The sequence below is a fragment of the Patiria miniata genome, unplaced genomic scaffold (genome assembly GCF_015706575.1).
Source record: "Patiria miniata isolate m_02_andy unplaced genomic scaffold, ASM1570657v1 HiC_scaffold_7, whole genome shotgun sequence".
In the NCBI taxonomy this organism is placed as follows: domain Eukaryota; kingdom Metazoa; phylum Echinodermata; class Asteroidea; order Valvatida; family Asterinidae; genus Patiria; species Patiria miniata.
Window position 1 is genome coordinate 10,223,743 of NW_024037074.1, and position 19,903 is coordinate 10,243,645.

The 19,903-nt window shown below is 40.4% G+C and overlaps 3 protein-coding genes across 3 annotated transcripts; 2 read left to right on the plus strand and 1 right to left on the minus strand.

Moving 5' to 3' along the window:
* Window positions 1–7,293: 7,293 nt before the first annotated feature.
* Window positions 7,294–12,806, plus strand: LOC119745451 (protein jagunal homolog 1-like). The gene is made up of 2 exons (XM_038221800.1): window positions 7,294–7,535; window positions 11,800–12,806. The coding sequence occupies exons 1-2, from the start codon at window positions 7,447–7,449 to the stop codon at window positions 12,251–12,253; spliced, it is 543 nt and encodes a 180-aa protein (XP_038077728.1). The 5' UTR covers window positions 7,294–7,446; the 3' UTR covers window positions 12,254–12,806.
* A 315-nt stretch (window positions 12,807–13,121) lies between these two features.
* Window positions 13,122–16,360, plus strand: LOC119745450 (interleukin-1 receptor-associated kinase 1-binding protein 1-like). Its single transcript, XM_038221799.1, has 3 exons — window positions 13,122–13,505; window positions 14,456–14,652; window positions 15,669–16,360. Exons 1-3 carry the CDS (start codon window positions 13,242–13,244, stop codon window positions 15,937–15,939), a joined length of 732 nt encoding a protein of 243 aa, XP_038077727.1. The 5' UTR covers window positions 13,122–13,241; the 3' UTR covers window positions 15,940–16,360.
* Window positions 16,154–19,899, minus strand: LOC119745447 (pyridine nucleotide-disulfide oxidoreductase domain-containing protein 1-like). Its single transcript, XM_038221796.1, is given in 6 exon segments — window positions 16,154–17,432; window positions 17,752–17,879; window positions 18,062–18,361; window positions 18,364–18,538; window positions 18,853–19,056; window positions 19,766–19,899. Coding segments are annotated over 5 exon segments (1,488 nt in total). The 5' UTR covers window positions 19,030–19,056; window positions 19,766–19,899; the 3' UTR covers window positions 16,154–16,724.
* Window positions 19,900–19,903: the final 4 nt, after the last annotated feature.

Sequence of the window (19,903 nt, forward strand, 5' to 3'; positions counted from 1 at the left end):
CACTTTCTAACAATACAGCCATCGTTGAAAATCAAGTGCAAAACACTCTGCATCTCCATGCACTATATGCATCCTACAATAACTCAATATTCACCTGTTACATGACGAGTGAGGCCTATCCTGGCTTTAACAGAAGCTGTTCCGTCGGACCAGTCACCATCTTCCCTATTCTAACACCCAATGTCACGGTTAGTCCAACATCCCAAGCTGCCATAACAAGCACACAAACTACTGAAAGCAAGAAGACGTCCGAAGGCACTCTCACAACACCGGAGGTCACATCCCAAGCTACGGACACAAGAATCATTACACCTACCACCATAAAATCTAACACACCAGAGCAGGGTCTGACAGATGAAAGCCTTACCAAGAACACCATCAGCCCATCAACTCCAGACGCGGCCCCTGCAGACACGCATGCACCTCAGCCAAGTCGCACATATGACACCACCCCCACAATTACAGGAACGAGAATCATTACAACCACAAACGCCGAATCTGGAACACATGATGAACGGGGTCAAACTGAAAGCACAACCTCTCCAGACCTCACCCACAACACGATTAGCCCATCAGATCAAGATATGAGCTCTGCAGACCCGGTGGATGTTTCCACTCACTTCTCCACCGATGCTTATGCGACGCAGCCAAGTCGCACATACGACACCACCCCTTCTCAAAGTTTCAGTTCACCGTCTCAAGCACCTACTACTCCCGCAGGTTCTCTAAATCTCAGCATCAAAATCATTGCTGCAGCAGGAGCCGCTGTGGCTGTCATAATCCTGATTCTCCTGATCATCATAGTGTGTCTCATTGCATCAAGACGAAGAGCCAGGAAGAACAGAAGAGGAGACGAAAGTAGTTTTATCTATGAAAATCAAGAGGTCGCTGACAATCAACCCACCGACCACGTAGAGAACAGGTACGAAAACTTCCCGCTAGTTCACGTCGGACCCACCGGGCCACCAGCTCCGCCTGCCTGCAACTTTGCTCCAGCTCCGCCTACCTGCAAGCTTGCTCCGTCAACGGCAGGTGGATCTCCTCCCGAGTACGCTGAGGTTACACCTCGCAACCAACGAAAACCGCCGCCGCCTGTGTACGCCGTGCTCCACCCGGAGAGTGACGAACCATCACCGGAGATAGCACACGATCGGTACGGGTACGCGTACCCCTTTGCAAACCGAGCTCGGAACGAAGGTGCAACATCGTCAGGTGACGAGGATGAAAAAGCAGAACATGATGGGCAAGGTATTAAGAAACACCACATTTGAATTGGTCGCTTATAAAAAAAAAAGAGTCTTACTATTTTTTATTATAGAAGAACACGGAAGTTCTCGACTAATTTTCCGGGTCTCGTTTATTTAGAAATAAGTTGGCAGAAAGATGAAGTTGATGATTTTATGAACCCTATAATTCGATGTGCTTGATTTAAAATTTACTCATGTTAATCTGTCGCTGATAAGCGAAACTATGTATGATGTTTTGGAGATTTGTGCCTTTTATTTGAATACGATTTTATTCTTGTTTTTATTTTTTAAAGAAAACCTGCTATCTTTTTACATCTCAACAAGATCGGTTGAACTTCGTTGTCGTGTTGGTTGGCTGACCATAAATAAGTCACAAATTTTCTCAGCCACTTGTATCGCACTCTGAATACGATCGGATTTGCTTCAATCACAGGTGAAGAGACCCCAGATGTTGGAGGTCTAGGCGTCGCCAACATTTACACAAAACCTAGTGGTGGTCGGGTAAACCAACCACCATCCATCGAGTCATCACCGAGAACCAACGATCATGGAAACCTTGGTGAAGGTGTGTGAGTCTGTCATGAATATTTATTAGCTCTGTTAAATATGTTATTAATAAATTTTGTGCATATTTAAACAACGACCTCAAATGACCCCTATGTGACATTTGACCTCAAATTTCGAAAGAGTGGTGATGAACCCCCACCCAACATTCAACATGCAGGTTACTGTAAAAAAAGACTGCAACTTTTCCCTAATTAACGCAAATGTATGCAACATGAATAGTCATCAGGTCTTGTTTGCCATTTACACGTTCACTCGTACAGGTGAGCAGCTGCAAGGCATCGCAGCTCCGTACCCAGATGTTGGCTATGCTGAAGTTGGACCGGCCTTTGTACCAGACTTGCCCAATTTGGAATATCGGGATGTCGACAGAGATAAGGAAGAAAAGCCCAAAGGTAAATACAAGGGAAACGATCGTAAGGATGTGGATAATGCCTTCTGCTTGGCTTCACCAGATAATGTCTTGATTGATGAGAAGAATTTTGCCGATATTGATTCCACCCCCAAAATTAAGAGGAAGAACAAAGGTAAACAACGACTTGATCCATTTTAAAAAACAGAAGAAAAGTTGTAGTTTTTGCTTTGAACGGTTTTAGGTAACATCCTATTCAACGTCTGTATAAGAAACTGAAGTCATGATGTTTACATATTTTTATTTTACGCTTTAGTTCTATCATTGTAATTTGCTCTCAATCTGAGATATTAACAGCTTAAAACATTAATAACAGGTATGCAACTGTTAAGTAACCAACGATAAAATGTCGTGTTTTAAAGCTTTTCTTCAGTGTTTGTTGCCCTTATAATAGGCTGGTGTAAGGTGAAACAAATGATCCGCGGATCGCAATAAAGTGTCGCCTTTTTCCGTGGTCGGTTCCTATAGCTAGCTATAGACCCTATATGTTTTGTGTTCTTAAAAAGGCAATATTTTGTGCATGTTTAAACAACGACCTCAAATGACCCTAGATGACCTTTGACCTCCATTTTCGGAAGAGTAGTGATGAACCCCCACCCATGGATCACTCCATCCATGTTACGTTAAAATCCTTCAAAAATATGTAGACAAAGAAACGTTTTAAGCATTATTTGAACAATGATCTCTAATGACCCCTACATGACCTTTGACCTCAGTAATCAGATGACGAATTGTGTCTTCCCACCCAAGGGTCACTGCATCCAAGTTACATCAAAATCCATAAAAGCATACAAAAAGTTGTACATTTTTGTTCCCTCAAACACATAACCTAAACTTTAACATACTTACGGGGCTACGGTCTTATACGGTCATACAGAATTTAGGACTGGTTACTGTCTCCCAAAACTTCATTTAGGCGACACAAAAACACAGGAAATCAGCTGATCCCAGAAAAAAATAGTTGCATGCTTGTTAAAATGATCGTATATTGGGAATCACCCCCACCGTATTCCCATAATATGCCGTTTTATTTGTTTATAAGAATATAATTTGAGATAAGTGTAAAAAAGTGTTTCAATATGTAATCGGACGAGTGGTGAATAATGAGGTGTATTTCTGTTCACTCAGAAGAAAAAAATATTGATGTATTCGAAAGTAAACGTTATAGCTTTGCCAAACATTTTTAACGCATATTCTGTTTACAGTGTCATCATAGTGTTTTACATATGCAACTCAGATGTTTAAATGTTATATAATGGGTTTTTTAAAGTCATGTTTAGAATTATGCTAGACGATCTACAAATTTAACCATGATATTTGCATAAATATTTGTTATACATATATTGGAAATACTATAGTGGCTTAAATGAATGCAATATATATTCAAGTTGATATTTTTATCAGACTGACTAAAGATTACCAACGGCACACTTTGAGTCCACATAACTCAAGGCCTAAACAAGATTAGTTTCTGTATAATAGTGAATAGAAAAGGTTGATTATCACTCTTAGAGGATGATTTGAAAATACCAGTATGTCATGTACATTGAATGGCTATAGGCCTAACAAAATAGAGAGGAACATCTAGAGAGGAACATCTTAAATAACATAATGCTTTCACCACGCGTTCATTGATACTCCGTGACCATGCAACAAAAACCAAAAGTGACTTTAAGTAATTTGATGCAATGATTTCAGACCTACGTGATCGAAAAATTCCATGAATTCCTTTTATAAGGTTTTTTTTTCAAAACCGTTTTCCTCAAGAATGCAGGTAAAAGTAGAATGCATGGTGACCCATGATCCAAGCCATAGACCTAGACCTTATACGTAGCCGCCATCTTAGAAGGCATCCATTGTCATTTTAATTCAGTAACAATGAGTGCACCAAAGGTACCCTCACGCATATCCCAGCATTACTAAGACATTGCTCTCTATAAGATATCCTCTTTCCAGAACACAATTTTGGGAGGGGGCCAAAACAAAATTGTTCCCTAAAAAAAAGTGGCCTCGTGAAATGTTTGGATTCTAGATGCTCTGTGGTGCGATCTGAGACAATTTCTGACCACATTAATCTTTTTTTTTTTTAGCAAAAGATGGTGGTGGCTGCATATTTTTGCGACATCATGATAACCAGTACCACCAAACCGTCGTTGATAACCAGTACCGCCAAACCGTCTAAGTAGATATGATCATGGGCGTCGCGAGGGGGGTAAAGGGGGGCACTTGTCCCCCCCCCCCCCCGGAAAAGCAAAAAACAAAGGAAGAAAAAAAAAGGAAGAAAAAGGAAGAAAAAAAGAAAAAGAAAAAGAGGTGCGAAGACAAAGTGGTGTAAATTTAATGAGTTGGGGGGGGGGGAAGGCAAAATGTCCCTGCCGCCCTCAAAAACTGATAAATCGAGAATGTGTTGAGAAATACAAGCACTTTTTGGCAAAAAAAATGTTTGCCCCCCTCTAGAAAAAAATCCTGACGACGCCCATGGATATGATACCAGTTTCACATATGTTGAGATTCTTTCTAAGGCATTTTTAAATTCTACACTGCATTATTTAAAAGTTTGAACATTTTCATACGGCGTTTTGCAATAGGTATCCTCCTGTAGTGAATTTATGTTGCACGTCTGGATAGAGACCACACTGTTGATCATAGTTTGCGCCATTGTAAAGTCCTGTAGGCTTAATCTTGTTCTATTTAAGGTCATGATTCCATTAACCCACAGTCGACCCACAAAATACAATACGCTTTTCAATTTCTGCCAGAATCTTGCGTGCGAGCTTTGTGTCAAGCGGTATCGGTTCGATGGAGATGTCAAATCGCTAGCCGAAAACGGAACGAGGAAACAGACGAGACCAAATACATAGACATTCGTGCAGGAACATTATGCGAAACCCAAACATATTCCATGGTGTGTCTGTCTGGCATAATTGTCTGTGCAGCATTTGATTTGCCTTATGTACTATAGTTTGTCAGATCTGGTATTAAAATGAAGAGTTTATTTCCAAAAACGCGACACACGACATTTTCTTCCCTCTTAGAATCCTGCTTTCTCCTATCTGCTCAAGAGCAATTTCGACGGCTGTTGTATTCTTAAACACAACTTAGGAATACAGTAAAGCCCAAAATGAAGTTTGGAAGCAGCTGTTATATTGTTTTTATATTTGAAAGTTTCATAACCAGAGGGGGGGGGGGAGTTTGGGGGTCAAACCCCCCCCCCCCAGCTCTGTAAAAAAAAAAATTATCATACAAATTCCTAAAAAATAAGTCGAACCCCCCCCCCCCCCCGTTTTAAATATGAAATATATTTTTTGGGGGGGGGTGGGTTGGGTTCTGCTTTTTTACTCAATAATATGCAAATCTATCTATACTTCGTTTATTGAGTCATTTTAAAATTAAAATCAAGTAAATTGCTGTGTATTTTTTTCTTATTTGATAAGCGCGTGTTTGCCATCAAGATTTATATGATTGTGCCAAACTTAAGGTGATTTTGATCTATAACCAAAAAATATTTCATTCAGTAATATGCAAATAAAAATGCTTTATTAGCACAGATGGAATTATTGTTTGCTATCGATATATCAATAAGATGTGAAATAACAATATCCATGCATATATTCAGATTTGTAGTCAGGAATTGAATTTTGACGATTAGAGAAAGTTACACGGGAAAATTGTGTGGAAAATAAAACTGCGTGTAATTATAAACAAGTTCAGGATCTCTTTTGCTATCTTTTATAGTGAATAACTGTGAAATAACAGCATCCAGAATTTTAGATTTTAAATTTATAATCAAGAAGTGATTGTTAAAATGATTGTGAAATCACAGACAATTATGATTTTTAAACATAAGAAAGTTGAATTGAAACATTGCAAAATTTACGAATTATGATGAATTGCATATGAGTTTCTTTTACTTGCTCTAAAATTAACTTATCTAATTTCAAACTGTTTATAGAATACTCCGATTTGTAATCAAGAGATTTACTCTTCAAATGCATATTTTTCTGTAAGAAAATATGTTTGTTCGGGGGGGGGGGCACCCCCCCCCCCCCAGCTCTGTCATTTTAAATTCATGAAAAAAAGGCTAACCCGGCCCCCTGCTCTGACACCCAAAATGTTTGTACTGGTTATAACGGTCCGCCTTTGCACATACGGACAAAGCCAGCTTGGTTAGGGGGTATATGTAGACTATTCATGATATAGTGTTAATAATCGTCGGATTTGAACAGCGCCCCCGTTGAAAGTATGGTACGAGCCATCGTGCGATGTCTCATTGGAAAGCTCATACTAATTAAATGTAATGTTAGACAATTATCAATTAAAGTGAAGTTTCAAGGTGCCACACCCAAAAAGCACGTATACACCAACTGTAAAGGAGTCAGATACGAATGGTGTACAGCCTGACACCCCCCCCCCCCCAAAAGTGTGGGCTGAGATTTTCCCTTCCAATCACCCAACCCATCGCTTGAATAGAGTCTGTGTATAATAACCTTCGCCAATTTTGTCGAGGAAAAGGTCAAAGCCTAACATATTCATCGTCTGGCACATTTTTGTAACGTAGGTGGATAAATGTACGCACCGCACCAGCGTTTTTCCACCTCAGAAACTGAAAGCCATGTACCTTCTGTTTTGCGTAACGAGGAAAAGGGTTCGTTATAATAGCTCTCAAAAACAACACCGAGCGGAACGGACTTGTTTTTATAATGTCAAGTAAACAATGTGTGCGGTGTACTAGTGACGTCGACATGGTTTCGACGAGTGATAGGAAAACCCCTGATTTGTTTGTTTGTTGGTGGATGTTGGAAATTAAAGGGGAACAGGGGATGGACACGATTTGATGGCACTTGTTTGCACTCTGGGCTGTTGCTCCGAACTGTCATCTTTAAATGAGTGGCTTGGGTGCTATTTTTCTCATTATTCCTATTTTATTTTCACTTTGCCTTATAACAGAAAAGCCGTCGTATAATGGTAAGCCATCGGGAATGGCATTTTTCTTTGATTTGTGAACAATATGTTACAAACGCCCCGGCTGGCTCCTCCCCAGACCAGAATTTGTACATAATGTAGTTTGTTATGTGAGGGCGCTCTTTATCTAGCATCGCATGCATCGACCGATTTGTGTACTGTACGTACGTGAACGTACGTGCAGCGCCAGCAGATGTCTCCTTAAAAAAATAAGACAATTTATTTGTATTCTTGAGGCATTCTTGAGGAAAGTGAGTAACTATGGCGTCTCGTGGAGGGCCAAGAGCTGCAGGATCCGATGGCAGCGATTTTTCACACAGAGAACAAGTTGCCAGTCGGTATCAGGCAAGGTAAGGGAGGCATGCTGAAATGCGTCTATTTCCGACAGAATTTTAATTGTTAAAAATAAAAAATAAATATGTGCCACCGCGAATATATCGGAGATATTCATTTGTTGTGGGAATGATTTGTCCAATATTTGTAACATTTCCGGTGTCTATATTTCCTGTGGTTTGCCCACAGAAATATTGACGGTTGGCCAACTAATAATTGAACATGTCTTGTTGTTTGTTGTATAAACTCAGTAACTTTATACATCTACATTACTTCTGAAATCAGAAGGCTGACGGAGAGAAGCCTTCTGATTTCAGATGTACATGTACAACATGTATTCGTTTCTAATCTAAAAGCTCTGTATAATTTTGTGTTATTTACTTATTTTACATATTTAATTGGGAACATTGTTCCACGCCTGTTTTTTTTTATACCCCGCAAGATTTGAGACCAAAAAATGTTGCACTATGTGCGTGTAGATACACTACACCCTACACCAATAAAGCGCCCTCACAAGGCAGCAGGGATGAAGCTAGATTGATCACGGACAACCTGCTTATGACGTGACATATCTTTAATATGGAAGCATGCGCATCGGTCATGTACATGTAATTCCAGAACACACAGTTGGCATATCCAATCGTGTACCCTCTCTTACGGTCACATGCACACAAAAAGATCTACACTGTCTACACAGTGTTAAAGAGGTCTACAGCATCTACACAGTGGTTAAGAAGTCTACAGCATCTACACAGTGGTTAAGAGGTCTACACTATCTACACAGTGCTAAATACATCTACAGCATCTACACAGTGGTTAAGAGGTCTATACACTATCTACACAGTGGTTAAGAAGTCTACAGCATCTACACAGTGTTAAAGAGGTCTATACACTATCTACACAGTGGTTAAGAGGTCTACAGCATCTACACAGTGGTTAAGAGATCTACAGCATCTACACAGTGCTAAAGAGGTCTACAGCATCTACACAGTGGTTAAGAAGTCTACCGCATCTACACAGTGCTAAAGAGGTCTACAGCATCTACACAGTGGTTAAGAGATCTACAGCATCTACACAGTGGTTAAGAGGTCTACAGCATCTACACAGTGGTTAAGAGATCTACAGCATCTACACAGTGGTTAAGAGGTCTACAGCATCTACACAGTGCTAAAGAGGTCTACAGCATCTACACAGTGCTAAGGAGGTCTACAGCATCTACACAGTGGTTAACAGGTCTACAGCATCTACACAGTGGTTAAGAGGTCTACAGCATCTACACAGTGGTTAAGAGGTCTACAGCATCTACACAGTGCTAAAGAGGTCTACAGCATCTACACAGTGGTTAAGAAGTCTACAGCATCTACACAGTGGTTAAGAGATCTACAGCATCTACACAGTGGTTAAGAGATCTACAGCATCTACACAATGCTAAAGAGGTCTACAGCATATGGTATCCGGTCAACTCGGACCCAAATCAACTAAACTCATGCCAACTCAGACCCACGCCAACTCGGACCCACGCAAACTCGGACCCACTACCAATTCAGACCACTACCAATTCGGACCCACGGCCAACTTGGAACCACTACCAACTTGGAACCACTACCATCTCGGACCCAAGCACGACCAACTCTGACCCAACAATGATTCAATCATTAGTTTCATGGATTATAGGTCATCTTACAGTGTCGGATGTATTCTGTATTATATTCGGCTTTTATTGTTTTCTTTTGCCATCGCTGAGCGGTACTTTATGATGTGTATGGAAGTTGTTGCTAAACGCTTATTGTTTTGAACGTCATGAAACTCAACGTGCTTAGCTTTTCGAAACCGTGACTTAACCATGGCAGGAATATCTGTATATGAAGCTAAACCAAGAGATGTGTACGTACATGTAAAGCAGTTTTGGCCCAAAGATTAGGCCTACCATATGTCATTTTGTACAGGCTGGTATATGTTTTAAGGAGCGTCCCGCCAAAGTTGAAATTAATTAGTTGATTTACTTGTCATGGGCTGTTTTTGTTGTGTGATGATTCATTGGAAAGCTCATTACTAAAAATTATCAACTTAATTTGAAAATTTTTGTTCAAGGTGCTTCACCCAACAAAACATGTATACATGTACACCAACTTTAAATCCCTTTAAAGCCTGGTTCCTTACAAAATGGTAACCTTAAGCCTGTTGAAGCAAAACATTATGTAACTGTAATCGATTAAGAGCACAAAATCATATTTTTCGTTGTGACTGTTGGTCCGCCATGTTGGGGTATTTAATTTTGACTAGGCGTTTGTAATTAAGTTCGATGTTTGAAGACACTGCCGCGCTTATGCCATGCTAACGTAACACTAAATCAATTTTATTCGACACGGCATAAGCACATTTGAAAGAGGCCTTACCAAATTGTTTATATTTTTGATCTGTGATGAACGGTAACCTGCTCGCATCCAATTACAGATGTGCACAATGTAGACCTACATATATCTTTGATATACGATCACTACGACGAACGGTAACCTACACATTTGTTGTTATTTTAGGATGTGAAACAAATGGTAACCGAACAGTATTTTTTATGTACTACGAGGCAGTGAACATGTTTCAGTGAGGTCAGAGGATGTTTTTCATTTGAAATTACTATTTAGGCACAAAAGTAATTGACTATTTTTTGTTATTCACATGCTTACTTTGATTTTTGTTCTTTTAACTGATTTGTTTTACTTTTTATACTTTTATATAGATTCATATGGAACCTTCGTTTTTCTTATAAAGTGTATAAATCAAACGTTTTTTATTTTTTTCATATTTTTTTGGCACTTGGAAATGGCACGTTTCGTTTATTCAAACTGTAAGGTAGTTTTATAGTTATTTATATTATTTGTTACCCATCTAGGCTGTTAATTTCATATTCAAAATATGCTGACTTTTGTGGGTGTTTTGAAGTTGCTTAAATCGTTTAGATCCGTGAATGGTTTATATCTTATATTTTATTTATTGACTTTAGTTTTATCCAGTATTATATACAAATGAATAATGTTTTGTTTGCAAGTGTTTATATTTCAATGTTCATGCTTTTCGATTTTATTTTTCTATGAAGATCTGTGCTGGATGTGTTAATTTCGTTACGTATAAAGTTTGGATTAAATATGAAATAACATGAGAAAAATAGCATGAACGATATCACATAACATGTGTTAATTTTAAAAAAAAATTAATAAATAATAAAATACAATTTTAGTAAAAGTTTTACTAGAGTTATCGCATTACAATTAGAATGAAAAATTATACTAAACAGCATCACTGTAACACATGTAACTTGAACTGAATGGGGAATGTTTGAAAACGTGCATAATGAGTCCGAGTTGGTTGTGGGTCCGATTTGGTAGTGGGTCCGAATTGGCATGGGTCCGAGTTGGCTTGGGTCCGATACGTACACAGTGCTATACATGTAAAGAGATGTTGAAGACCCCTTTAGCATTATGTAGATAGTGTAGACCTCTTTAGCACTGTGTAGATGCTGTAGATCTATTTAGCACTGTGTAGATGCTGTAGACTTCTTAACCACTGTGTAGATGCTGTAGACCTCTTTAGCACTGTGTAGATAGTGTAGATCTCTTAACCACTGTGTAGATGCTGTAGATCTATTTAGCACTGTGTAGATGCTGTAGACTTCTTAACCACTGTGTAGATGCTGTAGATCTATTTAGCACTGTGTAGATAGTGTAGACCTCTTAACCACTGTGTAGATGCTGTAGATCTATTTAACCACTGTGTAGATAGTGTAGACCTCTTAACCACTGTGTAGATAGTGTAGACCTCTTAACCACTGTGTAGATGATGTAGACCTCTTAACCACTGTGTAGATGATGTCGACCTCCTTAGCACTGTGTCGATGCTGTAGACATCAAAGCTCTGGCACTGTGGCAGAAACTAGTTCCAATCATGGAGCTGTGTTTTATAGCTCCATGTTCCCATTAATATTCTATTGAGGGATGTTTCGCATGCTCAGTAGTGTGTAGCGTGTAGTGTATCTACACGACGTGCGGTCTGTGAAAAGTGTGTAGCGTGTAGTGTATCTACATGACGTACGGTCTGTGAACCTGGTCTCAAATGTTGCATCATATGTTTTTTTTATTCAAATATTTAGGAAGGGATTTGAAAGGTTTTCAGTTGTGGACATCGGAATATTTTGAAGGTTTTTTTAATTTAACTGTATTTTGAATTTCCTTTTCAATGTAACAATAAAAGAAACCACAGTTTCCCTTTGACTTTTTTATGTCACAGCACGGCCTTGAAAGCCAAACTGAAGGTGTGCGCCTACGTCAACCTGTTTGTCTGCCTGCCCGTGGCTCTCTTCATTATCAACTCGCATCTTGGCCTTGTGAGCCTGCCCGATGAGACAGGTCCCCATCTCAGCCACTACCTGCTCCTTGCGACTTGCCTCTCCTCCGTCTTGTACCTCGCCTCCCTGCCTCGCAATAAGAAACTCATGGTGCAGCTGGCCAATGTGGTCGTCGTGGGTTGCGGACTGGGTGGTGCGGCGTGGGGACTCTATTCCTATTTCTGGATTCTCAAACCGCTCCTCCTCAAGGGGGAGTTCAGGATGATATTGCAGTCGCCGATGGTTCTACCTTTGGCCTGGTTCATTGTGTTTATGATTAAGATCCTTCTCTACAGTCAGACGCTGTACTACGCAAGGCAGTTGATGGGTACATGGGACACTAAAAAGACCAAGTGATTACAAAATCGAATAATTGAGCTGATTGTGAACAAAACAGAACAGGAATAAGTTTAAAAAGCATTGGGTGTCTTTAACATTCATCTTTTATGTATGCGTGTTTCCTTTTATATATGTTAAACTGGTTTTTAAATTGCGAAATAAATTTTGGACATGCAAATATAAAAACAAAATTTGTTTGAAAAATGATTTGGGGTTTATTCAAATAATACCACACAGTAATGAAATACTTGCACCATACTTCATCTTTTTTATCAATCGGAAAGTCTCAAATTTATTCATTAATACTGTTTTTGTCAGAAGTGAGAGAATTTCAGAATAAAAGTAAGAAAGTGGGTCGCCTACATGATCATGATTTGTACTTGATATTTAGTGATTTTTAAAGGCACTTAATTCAATGTACATGTATTGTAAATGTTCCTGTGCTTTAAAAACAAGAAGACGAATTGGATAATTCTTTGCTATAATTGACAAATGTAACTTATTTATTGTAACTTGAAATAAAAAAACAACCAATGTCTCAAAATAATTCAATAAATTAAGTTGAATGTCACTTGTTATTCCTTTGGTTAATTCATTTTAATTTTCCACAGATGTTTATGTCTGATCGGTCTTCTTTTGGTGGAAATTTCTCCCAAAAGTCAATGGTCAACCCCAAAAAATGAAATGAAAATGGAAGATGATATAGGATCATCACTTTTCTGTGCAGCCTTAATACACCTGTGAGAGTTTTGAGAACATATATTTTTTAAAGAATTTAGAGAAGCACGGGGATTTAGCACTGATGTCTATGGAAACTTGAATACAGGAACTCGTGCGTCCTTGAAACTACCGTGAAATGGTTATAGCGCCCTCAATAGTTTGAGGGGTAAAAATCTGAAGGCGCGCCATTTTTGTGTTCCATTTCAAACATTGAAATACAGGGTGCTGTGTTGGCGTGCGTTTGCACCGAATTTTTGGCAGACTCTCGGAGGTAATTTGAACAGAAATGGCACAGCAGCCGTCGCAGGTATTCGCATCTTTCTCCCCGCAGACTGACGAGGTTAAACAAGCGACGGGCGGTGCAAGCAAGGCCCAGAAACTTCTCCGTGAAATTCAGGTTTCTTCGACGGGCGAGGCGGCGCGTGCACCGGACAGGGCCACGGTTCGAGTTGTGGTCACCAGCACCAAGGAGGCGATTGCTGATGCTAAGGCTAGCACGACCAGGCGGCTGGATTACATCATACAAACACTTCATTCGCACAATGTTAAAGTTAGTGTAACCTTATTATTAAATTTTCGGGGAAGAAGATTTCTGAAAATGTTGGCAAAATGCTATTTTTGTCTGCCCTGCCTTACTTTATTATTTAACATGCCGAGTTAAAGTGGATAATGGAAAAAATGTTGCTACCTGACGCCACTTTTTTCTTCACATATCATCTCAATGAAGGTTAGACATTGCAAAAATGATGATAAGACATGAATCTGGGACTGAAATTTGAAAAACATTTCCAATTTTCTTAGGAAATTCTTAGAAAATTTTCTTGACTCTCCATTGGCCAAAGACTTTGTACACAAATCACAACCGCTGAATTAAGTGGCGTCAGGTTGCAACATTTTTCCTGGATAATTTAGGCGGCGCCACAGGTGCCAGCTTTCTTTCAGTTTCAGTAAACGATATTAAGCCGGCTAGATTGTACAGCGCCCTCTTTGACGTGTATACGAGTAGGCTTACATTTATTTATATCAAACGTTTCACGTTTGTGCAGCGCCTGTGGCTGAGTGGATAGATCTCATGAGTGACAGGAGGATTTTTTTAATGGGAAATAAAGTCCAAATTTTTAAAATGGTCTGATTCCCATCTTGTGAATACTAAGTTATAATTTTGTACAGCTCAACCAACATGTTTTCTGTGACTTTTCACAAAAAGAATGTAGTATCCAGACACCACTTCTTTGGTTGTGTACAGTCTATGGTCTGAAGAGTCAAGTGCATTTTGAAAGTATTTTGTAACAAAATTTAAAATGTTTTTCAGTCCCAGATTCAAATCTTTTCACCTTTTTTGCAATGACTGACCTTCATTGTAATTTGTATATGATGAAAAAAACACATATCATGATGAAAAAAGTGGTATCAGGATGCAACATTTTTCACCTTTTCACACAGTTTAGTCAACATTTTATGATTTAGTTTTCTGCGTTTTCTCATGCAACTGCTTCACAGGAAGGTGACGTTACGATCAGTAAGTTCATCCAGCGAGTTGACAGTCTGTACTGCATGGAGGCTGAGGTAACCGTCGTCTTTGTCGACTTCACCAAGTGCCAGTCAGTCTGTAATTTCCTCACAGAGAAACTGGACGAATCGGTCCGACTGCATCCGCCGCATTTCTACCACAGCGTACACAGTTTGGAGGCTGTCAGGTGAGATGTCAACCAAATGTTTTTCATTGGTCTCATAAACTCGTCAGAACAATCTGAAAGTTTCATTAGGAAAACCAGTCATTTTGAAAGATATCGTATGTCCATTTAACAGTCAGCACTCGTTCTGATAGGAGCACAGGATTTTCCCGAAGACTCGCGACTCGTCCAAACAGCCGCTCACCCGATAAGTGGGTGAAAGGCGGCAAAGCCTCCTTCACAACCGAGCTTGACCTCGCCAATTGACAGGCATTAAATTGTTGTCATCCCATCAGAATAAGCCTCTGTATTGATGACGTCACACTTTGTTTACATACATGTGCTTTGTTATGGGAGCCTGGTGGGGAAGATGGTTTTGTAGCCCCATAGACAAGCGCACAAGTAAACAAAGTGTGACATCAGTACAGAGGCTTAACCCTAACTCCCTAGGCATTTTTGCTAGGATGTAAACTCTACCCTGCAAAATCCTCCAACTGCCTCCATGTTAACATAGCGTACAGCTTCAATCCTCCAAAATTCTCCGTTATTTCGTGAATGTGGTCCTTGGAGAGGTGACCACTGCCTCAATCCTGCAAAATCCTCCAGCAATCACTGTCAATATGTTGAGGCAGAGCCAGTGACATCCTGGACCAATGCGGAGGATTTCAAGTAAAAAATTGGCCAAAATTTATGCACGGCTGAGCATAAACAACACAAGGTCCGGCCCAAGACCTTGACACAGTGCATCCTCCGAAATCAGCCATTCAGTTTTGCCATATAGCCTCAATCCTGCAAAATCCTCCTTTATGCAAAGAGGATTTGGGAGGATTTGGGAAGGTTAGGGTTAATACGATAATCTCAATATGTGCCACTTCAGAGGGCACACTACTTGTGATTTTGCCATTAGTGTCTTGCACAAAAGCGGATTTGAAGGACCATCAAGCCTCATAAGTAATAAATTTTGGATGATCTGGTAGGATTAGTAGGGTTGATATTCATGCTTCTGTGATCATTATTCTTTCCCCCCACCGAACCAATAGGAGACAAGCTTGTTTGAGCGCAGTGCAGAATGCCAGACAGAAGGCGCTTGAAGTGGCCCGGTTACTGCGTCAGGCTCTGGGACGACCGCTGACCATCCGCGAAGAGGAGACCTCGGAGTGTGAGGGGTCGTCACGTGATTCCTCGAACGGACACGAAGGACCGATCACATTCCAGCAACGGATAGCCAATGCCACCTTCACAGTGACCACAAAAGTATTCACACAATTTGAACTTGTGTCCAGAGAGAAGGGAAAACAGCTAAAATCATGACCAAGAGTTTTTTTAAAGGTTTGGAAAGTTGGCCATCGTGCAACAGGAGCTGTGATGTATTGCAAGTTGTGTCTTGATCATGTTTTCCAATAGATTTGGGTTTTTATTAAGAAAGTTCTCTGCACAAAGGAAATTGCCTTTTCATTTCAGTCACATGTACTTCCTTTTAAGGGGCAGTTGGGTCAGGAATCAATAAGGCAAAAGACCATTCTAATTCTTTTGAAAATATTCACTTCAACTTTGGTTTTATTCAACTAGTCTATCATGTTGAGTCTGAACTACAAATTGACTCCGTGAATTGCACTGTACTTACTGGCTGATATTTAATCCCCAGAAAGAAAAAGAAAACCTTACATCATGTACATAACATGTTCTGGTTAGCTGAGAGATTCACCCATCAGGGATAATATTAAATCACCATCTTATTCCTTTTGAGTTCTACCGCTGCATAGACATCAAGGATGCTAGTCCTTATATGGTCACGACCAAATTTGTTAAACACAGATTTGATATATTGGCGATACATGTACAGGTACATTGTGTTTCACAACGTCAAAGACACGCATTGGCATGCTGTTGAGGGCGTCATTGTGCACAGAGCATGTACATGTACCGGTACACGTATGTGTGACAGTTATAATGCCATCATGAATTTGTGATGAACATAACCACCATCCTTCATGAGGATTCCTGTTTGATTCATAGATTGTTTGTGTGTGATTGAAACTTCGAATAAATTTGTACTTTTGTAAAATCAAAACTAAACTTATTGCTAAATTGTACACTCAATCAAAATAATCTTCGATATCTATGCCAGGATCCAGCAGGTCTTCCCCGTAGGCACTCAAGTCCATCTCGTTCAGAATCAAGTTCTCAAAGGTTTCTTCCAAGTCCGTTTCTCCGATCAGCACAACTCCCTGCATCCGCTCCTCCTTGAGAACCACCTTCACATACTCCTTCCCTTTGGTCATTCTCAGGAGAATCTCGTAGTCCGAGCCGAGCCCCTGTGCGTTGTACTTGCCCAGCAGCACCACCTTATACCCGAAGAATTTGGTCACGTGAGCGAACAACTCGAAGCAGAAGTCCTGCGGGATTTGTTCACCACGGATGTCAGCAATCATGCACTTGGCAGCGTAGGCTCCCATCTGTCGTGCCTGGGACCACAGACGCATCTGCAGCCAGTGTGGGGCCGGGTCCCAGGATGCACTGCACACGTCACCCGCCGCATAGACATCAGGGACGCTGGTCCTCATGTGATCGTCAACTTTGAAGCCACCATCCTCGGCTACGTCAAAGCTGGCCGTTTTCAGAAACACGCCGGTGTTTGGTATCACACCCGTTGCGCTGATGACAAAATCACAGCCATAGAGTTTTCCATTGGTGAGAGAGACATACACAGGCCATGATGCAGTCTCATCATCTTTGGTTGTAGGAAAGATATCTGGAGTCCGACCTAATGCTGTTACTTGCTCTTGTGCCAGTATACTGTCAACCTGAATATAAATAAAAATGTCAACAAAAAATGTTATCTGGGAGACACCATACACGTACACAGCACACTACAACCCTTCAAGTAAACTTTGTTTACCTATGCCAAAAGCATTTGGTTCAGAAAAATTTGATTTAAATAAGTACATTTAATTCTTTGAGATATAGAGTAAATTGTGCATGGATTGGAAATGAACAAATGTTGTTTGCCAAATCTAGAAACTTTAAGGCTCCTACAGATCTTCTTATGACCTCTAATCTCAGGAAAATTTAACAAGCTTTGCAACTCCCCCTTCCAAATAAGCAAACAAATTACTGTTTTACCTCACACTTGTACTCCACATGGATAGTATGTGATCCTCCAGCTTTGCCTTTCATCATCAAACCAGTACTCCAGTCAGGTCCGAGTGCACCCCCTTGGGTGCCTGAGCCTCCACCGGTGCTGCTGGTTACTAAATTGGGGAAATGAAACAAGTTTTACATGTACAAGTGACAAATGAAACACTCCTTCAGCAGTTTTGAAAGGACGTTGCTGAATAATCAGCACAGGAAGACCTTCCTGAATAATCGGCATAATTCCTGGAGTACAGATAACTAAATTGATCAATTGGAATTCAGTCACTGAACAACATACCAGTGTACTTGTGTCTTTTGAGAGGCCCCTTTGGAGCTTCCTTTTCAGCTTTTAACTGCGGCAGAAAAAACTCGGCCGCTCCGGCATCCACAAAGGTGCTGCTGATGGCAGCATCCTTGATTGCCCAGATGACTTCGCATCCTTCGATCTCGTAGACAAGCTCCGTTGCAATACCACCATTGCCAACGATGACCACGCGCTTTGCTCCCGACATCCTCTTCTGGAACTTGACCACACTCTCCGTATCTCTGATGCCTAGGACAAAAGGGTTGTCTCTGGCAATCACTTTAGGTTGTCCCCAGTGCATATGCAGAGTTTGCGATATGCTATCTTAGAGCCGTCTTGTGTTGCGAGTCTGCGGTTGGCAACGTCCAGGCCGTCGACTGTGGACTGCAAGACCTGGACGTTCTTACACCGTGTCTGCATGCTGCTAGCAGGGAGCTCCTCCACGTCAAATTCTTCCAAAGCTCTTGAGATCTGTGCAAGAGACAACACTGGAACAGAAAAAGCTTTCTACTGGAAATTGCATTTGGCATGGGGCTAATGTAAGGTAGTACAGTAAAACCGAAGAAAGAAACCTGACTCATCAACTTTCCGCACTTTTATCCTTAGAGAATCAAAGCTGATGATAATTGTACAGCTCGAAGAAACTAATGTTAATAGAGGGTATGCACAGCCATTTTCCCACAGTAAACTTATGCAAGATTTGACCTCAGTGAGGTCATGCTGTGCATCTCTCTACAGGACTGACATCATACCTATAGAGTCTATAATAGTTGCTCAATCCATACCTTAGTGAAGTTCGTCACTGCCTTGATGAGGGGTGAACTTGTGATGAGTAGAATCCTTTCCTCAGGACATAATGCAGACAGCTGCTCAGCACATGTAACCCCTGCGATGCCGCCACCAACGACCACATACATGTAGCTTGCATCCGTTTTAGTCTCTGCCTCGGCATGCTCAGCCATGGCTATATCGTTCTGATTATGCTTCCCCTTTAAAATAAAGTGGAAGAAGTGAAAAAGTGATTTACATAATTAACTTCAAATTCTCAAATCACTCAGTTTTTACACAATATTTGCTATTTGGTGAATGTAGTTACGGGCCCAGTTCCCTAGTATAAGAGAACAAAATCCACTTTTCATTTATTTGACTTGCCAAACAAGTTGGTGACTTTAAGAACATGCAGGCATGTCTAAAGGGCAGGGTTTGATTTTTGAGGGAAATTTGGTGGTAAAATGACATTGACAACGACAAAAAGCAACATAAAAATAAAGATGGCGATCACCGCAATGTACCTTGAACATGCAAGGCCCGCTGAATCGCACAACTGTAAACTGTGCATGAAAATTGTAAAAAAAAATCAAAATTACAAGAAAAAGGTGTCATTTAGAAATAGAAATTAGAATTGAGAGAAGTCTGATTTAACTTGGGCCCAAGTTGAAAAGGTAATTTTTTAATGATAAAATAACACCCTTGACTCTAATTTAGTCGAAACTAAAGAGGGCCCGTAAGTACACCATCAGCCAATATTTTATACAATTCAATAGGTTAAACATTAAATGGTGAACCCCCCCCCCCTTTTGCCCCGCCCCCGATGACAATGGCAACAATACGCGGGACAGGGCCCGCCTGGTCCGTCCGGCATCGACATTCACAAAACTATGCACCATCAAACTGCATACATTTGATAACTGCATTTACCCTTAGTCTACCAGCTAGATCAACATCTGTTCTTGACTGAATTGCATGAATTATTCTTGGATTTCCAACACTACTTTCTAGAGTTGCACTACTACTAGTTGCAATGTGTTGTGAAACGGCACGCAACACGTTCAATGG